The sequence below is a fragment of the Dipteris shenzhenensis genome, chromosome 3 (assembly GCF_047967505.1).
Source record: "Dipteris shenzhenensis isolate YYH24624 ecotype China chromosome 3, Dip_SZ_1.0, whole genome shotgun sequence".
NCBI classification, from domain to species: Eukaryota; Viridiplantae; Streptophyta; class Polypodiopsida; order Gleicheniales; family Dipteridaceae; genus Dipteris; species Dipteris shenzhenensis.
In genome coordinates, this window is record NC_141598.1 from 20,335,709 (window position 1) to 20,348,991 (window position 13,283).

The window sequence follows — 13,283 nt, forward strand, 5'->3', positions numbered from 1 at the left end:
TCCCTCGGATTATAACCCTTTGGGGAAGGAAATGTGCCGCCTCCCCATCCACACACTGTGTGGTTATAATAATTATGTATTATATATTATCATATAAATGTTTTCAACTACTCGTCCATTCAAAATTTCTTGTTTTCAATCTGAATTCTTACAACATTTCTCTCATTTATTGCATGTAATCGATGCGAGGAAGCAAGGAAATCCAGGATGGATGTAAGATTGAAGGATGACTACACCTTCATTCATATGGTTGTAGTCCATGTGACAATATTGTATAAACTGCAACGAGGATTAGTTATTATATCACCTTAGTCATGCATTTGTTGGACTTTAACTTCCAAAATATGGACATCACAAAATCAATAATAAATCACCACCCGACATTTGTAGGGAGGATCGGGTTCTAACGGATCTTATGTCGTGTCTAATGTCCACTATTTTACTCATTCCCTTTTTTTCTTAAAAATTTGGTTAAAATACTAATTTTAAGTTACTAGTTTCTTGAAATGATAAGGGAACCTAACCTTGAGACCCGAGGGATCGGGTCTCTAACCCATGGTAGAGGGGTTGTGCTACCTTTCCACGAGGTCGAATAAAGATTGATGGTTCTCAAGAGTTAAGAATCATAAATCCAGCTTCAAATGCACAGCTTCAAACAACAAAGAACAATGACGAAGAACTCAAAAAACAGCAGAAAAAAGCCATATTTTCTGTGAGTATCCCCTCGATTTGGCGTAGTTGAACAGGAAGGGGGGCTACATAATTCACTTTGACAGTCAAAGCGAACCATCCGCGCTTCGCTCACAAGGTTATTTTATAAAGTTTGTACAAGCTGAGAGCTTTATAAAGTTTAATTTGTGGTAGAAGGTGAGAAATTGAGGTGGGCGAGCTTTATAAAGTTTAATTTGTGGTAGAAGGTGAGAAATTGGCGATCTTATGTTGGATTAGTGGTGGGCTGCCTTATTAGGATACTGACACGGATGTTTCTGCTAGCCTTACTTTTTATTGCATAATGACAAATCTATCGGGAAGAATTTATCAGGATCAATAGAAAGGACAGAGTGAAACTGCCGGTATCGAGGATGATGTGGGAAAACTAGGGTGAGGAGAAAATGCCAAAAATCAAAAGAGAAGACGGTGGGGAAAGCTCTGATGAGGATCTTAGAAGTTTTGATAGTAGAGGCAAGAAGAGAAGGCGAGGTGGCAGGAAATCATCCAAGGCTACAGAACAGTCCAATTCTGAAGAGGAGTCTTCTTTAGATAGCGGATCTTCCAGCGAATATGAACGACGCCACAAAAAACATAGAAGGGATATGCGAAAAGATAACAAAAAGGAGAAACATGGCAGAAAAGGAGAAAAGAGGGAGAGAAAGAAGAAAGACAAATTCGAGAGGGAGAAAAAGAAGAAAGATAAACTGGACAGGCGACATGGCAGGCATAAAAAAGAAAGTTTCCACAGGGAATCACATGCGACCAGGCACAAGGGTTCAACTCCTTTGTCCAATTCCGATACAGAATCATCTGAAAATATTTTGCCTAGCTCAGCCGACGTTGTGTCTGGCATCTTAAAGAAATTTCCAGAAGTTGCTAATGATTTGGAAAAGGTACGACGCTGGATATATTTACTAATGATCAGTCTAAGCTTACTTGAGCACCGCACAAACGATATTCATAATGTTAGCTATAGTTTTGGTTTTAATGCCCTTGTTCAGCGTAGATCATTTTTTCTCAGAGTCTTGAAAATGTTCTGTGCAATCGAATAAAAGGTCCTGCGGTTATTGCAGAATTTCTGACTTAGTAGTTTTTTTGCAGTTGTTGCAGATGATTGATGATGGCCAGGCCGTGGACATAAGTGGGCTCACCAACAAGCACTTGGCAGCTTTTTTAAAGGAATTGTTTAGATCTCTTCATCTACATCAGACTTCGAATGGACTATTTTTACTTCCGAAGGGTGCCTCCAAGAAAACAATGGATATTCTTGGCAAAACTCTTCTTGATCATTCCATTGCTGCAGTAAATGAACCTTTTGCTGACAATGTGAAGAAAGAAGAGGCGGCAAGTGAGTCTGACGGTTCCAAACAAGGTGCTGTTTCTCAGAATTTTGGAGGAGAAAGAGAAAATCATATTAATCAGGAAACCTATGGCCCAAGTGAGCCAAGGCGGAGGTAAATGTTTTGTGCTTTTTGCATACGCATGCTTGCCTGTGCCTCAGATGACTCGATTGATTGATTATCCTCTGTGGACAGTAACACAGTTTATGAGACCCAAGAACTTGAGTACAAACCTGAGTGAGAGGAGCCTTCCGGTGAAATTAAAAGTATGGAGAGAGAGAGAGAGAGAGAGAGAGAGAGAGAGAGAGAGAGAGAGAGTGCAAAAAGGCCAAAGGAGTCTATGATATGAAGAAGTGATACACCATGTGATCAAACTCCCCTGTATTGGAACTAGAGTTTTCTAGTACACCTTTAAGAAAGTAATAAAAACTGGAACTAAAACAGAAGCTGAAAATACAAGGTGCCTGGATGTGTTGGCTAATATTCGGTCAAGTTCGAAAAGCGCAATGAGCACTGTGTGGGCAGTACTGAGTATCCTGATGTCTCTGAAATATGTCGGAAGTCTGTTGCTGGCATGCTCTACTCTGCTTGACAAGTCCTGGTGTCTTGATGCCGCTATGACGGATGGAACAAGAGCTACACATCCTATGTCCAGCCGCTTGTGAGTCTAGCATCTTTGAAGAATGGCCTCCTCCTGTCAGGCCCTACGATGTCCACTATAATCATACTTTTGAGCTTAGTTGAGGTAGGTGACAATCTGAAAAGAGGGGTTTCATTGCAATCCCTGTGACTATGATGCTGTGTCGAGTGCATGGATTAGCTTGGATGAGGTGTGAGCACATGATGACCTTAGCAACATTGGTCATGAGCAAGATTACAAAGAGAGAAAGAGAGAGAGAGATGATATTATTGACATCGTAGAGACCCAACAAGATCTTTAGGATATGATATGATATGCTATGATATTATTGACGTCGTCCTAGAGGCTCAACAAGATCTTTAGGACAAGACACAAAATTCAGCAATATTTATTACATGTTGCTGCTCTATATATAAATGGTGTCCATGAGTTAACACTTGAATTGTCCTTAGTGTACAAAAGGTACCACATCCGCTTGGTATACTCAGTCCTGGGTTAGCAATAATAATAGATCAGAGAACCTGTGGAGGGTGGGGTCCCAGTTGGAATCCGGATGCTGTCCTCTCAGTAGCTCCTCCTCTATGAAGATGAAGTCTGTGATCCATTGCTGTCTATGCTCCTAGCTAGGTGCTTATGAGCATACACCTGAGGCATGAGACCTCGAAAAATAGTCGCACAACTTTGGTCTGGGTCTGCTTATATTCTGAAATTCCTGCTCAAAGAGACAGTAATATCTCCCCTGGATTTGTGTGTGTGTGTGAGAGAGAGAGAGAGAGAGAGAGAGAGAGAGATGATACGATTGTATTAGAGTCTGCTTGAGATCTTTCAGGATCTATGGGACTAATAGTGGTTCTTTTACATCCGAAAATCGAAAAGAAATTTTTACAAAACTTGCTGTGTTGTGATTGTTTGCTTAGCTACCTTCTGAAAATAAAAAATAAATCTTTACAAAACTTGCGGTGTTTTGATTGTTTGCTTAGCTACCTTGTGTGCTAGCCCGAGGACTTTGCTGTAGTGTTCCAAGATGTCCATTAGGTAGGCCCCCAGATTTTTGCCTGGCTGTTCCAAAAGGGTTTTTAGGCTGTCAGTGCTGTCGCTATTTTCCCCCCTGATGTGTGCATAGGCTCGACACTGTACGAGTACGTTTTGCCCATTTTCTATCTCCTCTATAGTTTCTTGGGATCCTGGGTCTTGCCCACCTGGCCCTTTCCACCTGAGAGAGAGAGAGAGAGAGAGAGAGAACGATCAATGCTTATGAAAGATGCAAAAGAAAAGTGATTTTGTTTTGCTGGATTTGGAGATTTTAAATGTAAAATGATTGGGCCCCCAGAGCTTTTGTTGTGTTTGATTTGCCACTTTTAAATGTAGAGTGATTGGTCCCCAGATGCCATCTTCAGAGATGCTAGCTGCTGCAGCCAGGCTTACAGAGGCAGGTTCAGCCTTGAGGTGGGTGAATAGTATCACTGTTACAGTTGCTTGTATTTGTAGGCGCATGTTGATTGATTCAAAAGCTGTGTCTTTGCTTTGTGATTCCTAGAGAAGCTGAAGTGGAGCTTGAACTCACTCCATTGGTTGGCCCCCCACCTCCAGCTGTTGTTGCAGAGGCAGAGTCTGCTAATGAGGCCGAGCGTTTTGAAGAAGTGAGCCTGTTCCACTTATGAATGGAGTCTTTTTACTGCAGGCTTTTATCTTACAGCTCATGAACATTTTTGACAAACTTTTTGACCTGAACATTTCTATCTACTGTCCGTAGGTGACAAGGATACTGGCACCAGATGTTGGAAATGCTTATGATTTGCTTGGTCTGAGGGGCGGTGCCACACCTGAAATGATTAAGAAACGGTTTGCCTTTCTTCTGTATAGTTCCAATAATTGCCAAAGTTGTATCTGCTGTACAAAATGGTTGGTTTAGTTTTTGGTAGTTTTGATAGTTAAAAACTGTTATTTACTTTTGTTATGTTTTATTTGGCACCATATATACCTTTGCTAAACAGACATCTTTTGGCTCACAATAAAAAGCAACAGCCATGACTTTAATTAATTCATTCCTCTCATAAAGCATGGAAGAAATCAAGAACAGATGATTATGGGCATATTTAGCAGGAAATGCTGTTTACTATCCTGGGTCAACCCAAGCAAGTCCTAGACTCTAGCTCCATTCCCAGAACTCTCCCACTGGGTTTGATCCCACTTTCTCCAGCTCCGACCAGGTAGCTGTTGCCAATTTGAGCAACCAGAGGTAGGTGAGTGCTTCAAAAATCAAGTGCTTGAAATAATCGCCACCAGAAGCGTCTTCTTTCTAAGGCAATAATGATGTCAAGTAGGCTACCTTTTTCCAGCTCTACAGGCTTTGCAAGGATAATAATCCACCAGCTCTGTTTTCGGCCTTTTCTTAGCCAAGTAAATATTTTCTCCTACGAGTTTGGTTTGTGTTGATGGAAATGTCCATTTTATGTGGAGCCTCAATTGTATGCAACAATCTCCATCGTATGGATACAATTGTAGGAACCAGCCTCCATCGTAAATGGAATTTTTTTTGTATGCAACAAGGTTGGTCCTATTACTAATGCCACTCTTGAAAAACCATGCAGCTTTATTGAAATCTTTTGAGCAATTAGTTTTTTGCTGCATTTGAATTGTCAAGGTAAACTTGTGTTAGTGGTGGCCATGCAGGTATTGGAAGTTATCATTGCTGGTGCATCCGGACAAGTGTGCACATCCTCAGGCACACCAAGCATTTACAGCACTGAATCAAGCTTTCAAAGACCTCCAAGACCCCACAAAAGTGAGAAATTGTAATGGTGTTTGTAGCAATGACTGGGGGGAAAACGCAGCTCCAAAGGAATAACCAAACCAGTAAATTACATTTAAAATGCAACTCCAAAGGAATAACCAAATGAATAAACCATTTTAATTCTAACCATGTAAAATGGAAGTCCAAGCGCTGGATGTACCAAAATTAGGTATTGAAATGTGTAGTTTCTCAGCGGCAATTCTTCATCTTGCATTGCCCTTCACATATGAACCAATCTTTGTTTCCTCTGTTTGGTGGCAATAAGAATCTTGCAATAAGTCTCTTATGGGATTGTAAAATTTTTCCTTTATTGATTGAAATTTTGCAAGGCTGTAATCAGTGCATGGTTATAAAATCTTCTTCTTGATGCAGCGAGCTATAATTGACCGTAAGATCGAGGAAAAAGAAGCAAGGGAGGAATTTGAGGTACAAGTAACAGTTTGAACATATAATCTTTAGAGCAACAAAATTCTGAATTCGTACGATTGGTATATTTTTCTATCACCTTAGCGAACATGCAAATTCTTTGAATTTTCGTCTAAGTGGTGATCAGCTGTTCAACTCTCTGGAAATATCTTATGCGGGTGCATAAGCAATAGTGTGTGTGTGTTTTGACTTTAGAACAACGAAAATCTGAATTTGTACGATTGGATTTATTCTAGTCTTACAAAGGTATATTTTTCTATCACCTTAGTGGACATGCAAATTCTTTGAATTTTCGTCCAAATGGTGATCAGCTGTTCAACTTCATCAAAATGTCTTACGCGGGTGTGGAAGCCCCAACAGCTAAAAATTCTCAATAGTGTGTGTGTTTTGAACTTAGAACAACAAAAATCTGAATTTGTATGATTGGATTTATTCTAGTATTACAGAAGTATATATACATGTTACAGTTTGAACATATAATCTTTTCAAAAGGGTTTTATCTGTTATACCTGATACGGGCCAGTTAAACTTTTTCTCCAAAACTGCATTGTTTTTTGCTTTTGTGCGGTCAGATTATAAGCTGAGAAAGATGCATGGTCCCAGCCAGATTTATGAAAATTTAAAGAGTACCAAAGGGTATTAGGTAGTACCAGCATATCATTGCATCCAAATGGTGCTGGGGATGGGTACCGGTTTCTTCTGAACTATGATAAGACACCTGTGGTATTCGATCAGAGGGTTGCAAGATGATTTGCTTGGTCTCTTTGCAGAATTCTAGTTGGTTGAGGGGAATCTAAACATAAATGGTTCCTTAAAGACCAATCCAAATGGTGGACATGTTGGGATATCTCAAGGTGTATGCCTCAGGCACACCTTATGTTTCTATGTGTGAGTGCTAGAGGCACAGTTAGGTGCCCACAAGCACAGTTAGGTGGTGGAAAGCCACATAGGATGATTGAGAGAATCTAGGAGCAAATTGAGGAGATGATTGTGGAGCTCTGAAGTCATCAGTGATGTCAGTGAGCATGTATGAGGTGCCTACTTAAGGACCTCACTCTTCTTCATTCTACAACCAAGTAATGCAAGTATTTTGAGTTTGTGTCCACTCTTTGCTTTCCTTTCAGTTTTCCAACATGGTATCAGAGCCCTTTGATCCCCCTTGAGCCCATTTCTACCACATCATCATCTTCTTCCTCTTCTTCTTCTTCACCATCTCTCCCTCTTCTTCCCAAAATTTGCTTAAGCCTGTTCTCCTCCGGTTCTCAGCCATTTCCCACGCCCTTCCAGCTGGAGATCCATCTTGTTGGGGCGAATTTCTGGCTGCAAGGAATTGACGTATTTCCACCTCTGCTGGTCGCCATTGTACGATTTTCGTCGTTTTTTCTTACTGCGTTTTCTCTGCGCCTGCTCCTTCTTTCTCTAATTCCTTTCAGGGCAAGCTTCTCCATACCTTGGGCTACCTTGTGCTGAAATCTGAGCAGCAATGGCTGCACATTGAAGGAGAAAACAGAGAAAAACCAGTCGACTTTGTTGAAGGAAGAGAAGGCGACCTGACGCGTTTTTTCGCCTCTTCTTCCCAGAGGATCTACTGTGGTATACCAGCTTTCTTTTGCCTCAGAAAGCCCCCTTTCTTTTGCTTTGAAGAGTTAGCTATAAGCCCTCCAAGTTCAGCTCTCTAGTTTTGACAGTTTTGACAAGCTTTTGAAAATGATGCTACATAAAATGCTACTCTAGCATTTCTGGTCTTTTGAAGTTTTCAATAACTTCAGTACAAGTGTTGCTTCAGTTTTGTTTTGAATTGCTAGACCTGGTTTTGATTGGAAAGTATTCATTTTAGCCACTTCTATGAAGCATGTAAGTGAAAGCATCATTGTTTGAAATTTGGTCACAAGACTTTGCTACATTAAATGCTTATATTTTGAAGCATTTCAGTTGTTATTCTAAGCCCTGTAAGAGAGAAGACACTACCCAATACTTGGGTTAGAGCCTCTCATGGCTTGCTTATGCAAAATATGTGAAAAGCCAAAACATAAAGCAATGTCTTGTTATGCTACAAAGGATGAAAATGCCAACCTGACTTCCTTGTTGAAGATTGCCAAAACAATGGTTGCCAAAAAGGAAGCAACTACAGAGATCTACCCTCTCATGGCACTTTTATTTGACTCCAAGTACAAGAAAAAGATGAAGGTCAGATACCTAAGATATGCTTCTCTACACAACTATGGAGATGACAAAATAATTGTTCTCTTGAAGGATATGACTTTCAGATCCACTTGTTCTATCATAGTACCATCTTATAAGGCACTAGACACTGCCCATGTGGTAAGACCTTGCCTTGACATGGATATTTTGCCTCCACAAGATGAGGCATCCCATGAAGATTATGCATTTTAAACACATCTCTATGTATGCTCCAGATCTCTCTTTTTATGTCAAGGTACTCAGCCTGGATAGTCCTCCAAAATGAATGAAATAAACTATTGTGTTTTGTAAACACCTCTGGTCACCTTATGATGTAGGCCATGTGTATGTTTTGTTCCATGGTACCTCGTGCAGACATTGTGTGCATGTACATGCAGGGGAGATAACCATTGGAAGGTCTTTCTGTATCCCTTTTTTTGTTTACCTTACACCCAAGGGAACCCTTGCTAGCATGAGAACCTAGCCATAGATTTATCCTTGACCACCATGAGATGGCATGAGAAACTATGAGACTAGATGTATCCTTGACATAGCCTGAGGCATTCCCTTGAGGGGGGTTTGTTGGGATATCTCAAGGTGTATGCCTCAGGCACACCTTATGTTTCTATGTGTGAGTGCTAGAGGGGATATCTCAAGGTGTATGCCTCAGGCACACCTTATGTTTCTATGTGTGAGTTAGGTGCCCACAAGCACAGTTAGGTGCCCACAAGCACAGTTAGGTGGTGGAAAGCCACATAGGATGATTGAGAGAATCTAGGAGCAGATTGAGGAGATGATTGTGGAGCTCTGAAGTCATCAGTGATGTTAGTGAGCATGTATGAGGTGCCTACTTAAGGACCTCACTCTTCTTCATTCTACAACCAAGTAATGCAAGTATTCTGAGTTTGTGTCCACTCTTTGCTTTCCTTTCAGTTTTCCAATAGGACAAGCTATTCACATATATGAATAACACTTCAGTCTGGTGCATGACCTAGCTACATGACCAATCTGAAGCTACATGATTCCTCGCATTTGATGGAACCTCAGTTTAAGCTGGTAGGTATATTTCCGACAACCTCTTCCCTGATTTCAACCTTGGCCACCTCTATGGACAGGCACCTTATAGGTGACTATCAGTTTGTGCCCTCTGGAGACCAAATTCAACTTCTTTTTTGCTGACTTTGGAGCGTTGTACCTGTTTCTTCAATAGTCGACTACTATAGCCTCATTTTGGGCCTGTTTCAAAGTAGTTTTGAGCTGTTGGAACAGCATTTGTTGCTGTTTTGGCACTGGTTCACCAGCCACTATCGGTGCAGATTTAAAACAATCAATTCCAGGCCTGTTAGAAGCTGTCGCAGGACCTACTGCTGATTTTTTGGCTCTTTACCAACTAGCTGCAGCAAAAATCGTCATTTTTGGAGGAATATTGATCCTGTTTCTGCCCCTACAGAGGTTGGAAAATCTCATTTTTTGTTCCGGCTGAGAAGACCATTGTCTGGAATGCTACTATTCGGTCACATTTGTGGAGCATTTGTTGTTTTTCATTGGAGGACTGATCAAACGGTCGACTTTTGCTGTCCAAATTGGTAAGCATTTTGTTTGCTTTGAACCTGTATTTAATGCAATTTCAGCTTATCGTGATTTGGGGCTTTTGGAGTAAGACCCCATTTGGGTTTTGATAGTTTGGGACGAATTTTTGAGGTGCATCCTCAAGCCAAGCATTGGCTTTTATGGGGCAAATTTGTTTTTTTCTGGAACTGTTCAAAAAGCCCATTTGCAGGATACATTTGGTTAGCCAAGTATTGGCTCGTGGGACAGTGTTCTATTGTGGTTGCAGTATAATTCACAGCATGTGAATGTTTGAGCCTGTTTGTATTCATCTTTGAAGCTGTCACAGAATCAGAAGCAGAATCCTAGAGATGTTTTTGGAGTTTTGGCCTAGGAGGACAAATTGGATGGCACCAAGGATCATTTGGATAGCCAGGGTGCATTATGCTCGACCTACTTTTGGCTTTCAGCCTTTCAGGCCGTTTCACTTTGAGCAGTCTGTTCCGAATATGGGGGTTATCTTGGCATTGAGGACACATTCTCTGCACCTTCTCTGCACCTTGGAGCACCTTCTTGTCAGACTTGAGGCCACTTCTCTGCACCCTTGCAAATGGAGCCATCTGTTTTGGGCTGACCCATGGGTGTACATCTGATGAGTGCTCCCACAAACACCCTTGGTCCTTTAAAATTCATTTACCATACCAACAAGTATATAGGAATTGCTTTGGATTCGCATAGCAGGCCACACCATTGGGATAGAGGTCAATCCTCTTCTCAGTGTTTTGGTATATGACACCCGCTTCAACATGCATTTGAGTTCATGCTCCTATTTTTCCACTGGTGAGCTCATATAGCCTTACATAGCGTGTGCATCAGACAAGAGGCTCCACATTTTAGTACGGTGTTGATTATGGACAGCAGCCTGTTATTGACAGTACGCTGTCCAAGGCTTTGCACTCATACGGTGCCTTTAAATATCCATGATAAGATGCCATTCCATCATTATGTGAACCTTAAGCTTGACGATGCATGCCCATTGGGGGTTGTCCAAGTGAAGGGTGTACAAATGGTTAGAGGAACACCCGGGGCATTTTTGCCATGACACCCGGAGGTCATGGGATAAGTGGCTTGCACTTGCTGGATTTTGCCACAACAATACTAAAAGCATCTCTCTACCGGAATGAGCTCCTTTAAGGCTGCAAAGTGGGAATGCCTTCCTCAGTTGCAAACATGGCTGTGAGAAATTTGCAAGCAGAAGATGACTTGGAGAGGATGGAGGCTCCTCTACAGTTGGCAAAAAAGAATATGCAAGATGCCCAAGCCAAGCAGAAGAAGTATGCGGATGAGCATAGAAGATACTTGGTTTTCAAGGAAGGGGGTTATGTGCACAAAAATCCTTATGCCTTATTGAAGGGTAATACCAACACCAAGCATGCTCATCGGTGTTATGACCCTTAAAGGATCATCTGCAAGGCTGGGGAAGTAGCATATAAAGGAGCTATTGCCATCTTTAAGCTCCACGATGTGTTTCATATGTCTTCATGTGGGCCAGCATGTGCACATTCTCCCAAAGTTGCCACCTGTAGATGAGGAGGGCCATATCCTCTCTGTCCCAAAGCACATTGTGGGGTTCAGAGATAGATTACTTCACAATAAGTTATACATTGAGTACCTTACCAGATGGAAGGGACTACAAGAGGAAGAACAATCATGGCAGCTAGATAGTGTTGTCCAAGAGTATCCCCATATTTTACCAAGCTGATCAGCATCACTCCGCAGTCTCAACACCCTTGTGTGGTGATAGCCACAACATGTAATTTTGAGGGGAAAACTCTATGGAAAGGGATGGCCGTAATGAAGGCGAGAAAAAGGGACTAATGCAGTAGTACCCTAGTGAGACCTAGAGGTGATTGTGGAGGGTACTATACCAACCCACCCACTTTTTGGATGTGACATCTTATCTTATTTCTTTCCTGTTCTTTCTCCTCCCATGCTCGTACACTTCTTCTACCCATCTCCATCTCCATCTCCATCTCCATCTTAATCTCCATCTCCGTCTTCCTTGCTCCCGTGTGCTTAGACGCTTCACACGTGACTGAGGGTCAATGTGTTGGAATGGTCACCTCCCCATCTGTAAGCCCCCATATGAGGAGAGCGTGGGGGAGGGAGACCTAGGGCAGAATAAGTCCAGAGAAGAGAGAGAGGGGGGGCTGCCACATGGCAGCACATAGGCTGTCATGTGGGCAGCCAGCTAAGGGAACACACCTGTAGTCAAGGTGGCTGCAACAGATGGCGCCAACAACAGGAGCAGATGGCGAGGCATTCAGCATCAGGATCTGGCCTGGAAGAGGTGAATCTGGAACAGCAGACATGGCGGGGTGTCCCGGGTAAAAGGCACGATGACATCAGCAATCGTACGGACGTGTACGGGAAGGACAAGGCGCCGGCAAAGGGCTGCAGCAAGGCGCAGTATAGTGGGGGTCTATGGGCAGGTCTATGGCTTGCAAGCAGGGCTGGCAGGTGGCAGGACAGCAGCAAAGGAGCTGGACCCTGCATGGAACAAAGGGCCAGCAAAGGGCCCTTATATAGGGCTGGTTGGGCTGAGCCAACCAGGTCGGTTGGGCCAGCCAACCTAGTCTGTCCAGTCGGCCCAGTCAGGGCAGACTGGTCGGTTTTCTACAGCAGGCCTCAGGGCCTATAAAAGGAGAGGCTCAGGCCTCATTTCATCATCCAGCCTAGCAGCACTTCAGGGAGCAGGAAGGAGCAGCAGAGCAGCAGCAGTTGGGCCTATGACCAGGAGGTGAACTGTGCTGAGGTGCTGCAGACTTAGCTCAGGGAGAGGCTGAACCTAGACTGTCTTCTAGGGCAGAAGGTTGCTGAGATCATCACTTGCAGCAGCAGATCCAGAGCAGAAAGAAGCAGCAGGTAGCCACCCTCTGGACCTACATTCAGGAGGATAGAGAGGTGCTAGCAGGGCTGCAGACTTAGCTTGCAGGAAGCTGCCCACCTAGGCTGGTTTCCAGACAGCAAGGTGGAGAGGATCATTCTAGACGGAAAGTCTACTCACGCTCGAGGTGGAGCACGCGGACTCTAGTCTAGAGATAGCCAGCAGATAGGAGGAGGACTTTTGTGGTAAGATCAGAGGACCACACCATTGGTGGGACTCTGGATCTGTCTCTTTTGTATTGTGTCCATAGTTGTGGACGGAAATATATTATTTGGTGGTTTCTCTATCTGATTGGTTCATTGTCTATTAATGAGTTTGCACACCTATTGAATGCACATAAGTAAAGAAGTCTGTGATTCCACACCCACACCGCACACTGTGTGAGCTCCTGGGCATTACTATAAGTCTTCCGCTACGTGTACCCTCTGTTGGGTATTTTTCTAACACAATGTGCACTGCTGGGGGCCTGGACATAGGATAGGTGCGAGGGTAGAGCTCGCCCTCTTCCAAGGACAGCGGGTATGGTCGTTCTGACCCTCTTGGTTTCCATTTGCTATTTTTGAAGCCCATTGTTGCTCTTTTGTTGTTGGAACTCCCTCTTGGCCATTCAGGCTGTGGACAGACACCCAGCTACAAAGGGTGTGCCTAGATTGAAGCTAGAGGGGCAGTGTTGTAGATTTCTTCCTGTTTTGAGAT

The 13,283-nt window shown here is 42.9% G+C and overlaps 1 protein-coding gene across 3 annotated transcripts in view; it reads left to right on the forward strand.

Moving 5' to 3' along the window:
• Positions 1 to 680: 680 nt before the first annotated feature.
• Positions 681 to 13,283, forward strand: part of LOC147903494 (DNAJ heat shock N-terminal domain-containing protein) — a 47,947-nt gene continuing 35,344 nt past the window's right edge. Inside the window, exons 1-8 of one of the 3 annotated variants that reach the window (XM_087399369.1) lie at positions 681 to 929; positions 1,021 to 1,604; positions 1,813 to 2,165; positions 4,060 to 4,137; positions 4,229 to 4,331; positions 4,445 to 4,533; positions 5,365 to 5,476; positions 5,858 to 5,911. In XM_087399369.1, the coding sequence (XP_087255495.1) occupies positions 1,113 to 1,604; positions 1,813 to 2,165; positions 4,060 to 4,137; positions 4,229 to 4,331; positions 4,445 to 4,533; positions 5,365 to 5,476; positions 5,858 to 5,911 (1,281 nt within the window). In that variant the 5' untranslated portion in view covers positions 681 to 929; positions 1,021 to 1,112. The other 2 variants (XM_087399384.1, XM_087399378.1) reach the window with 2 other exon arrangements.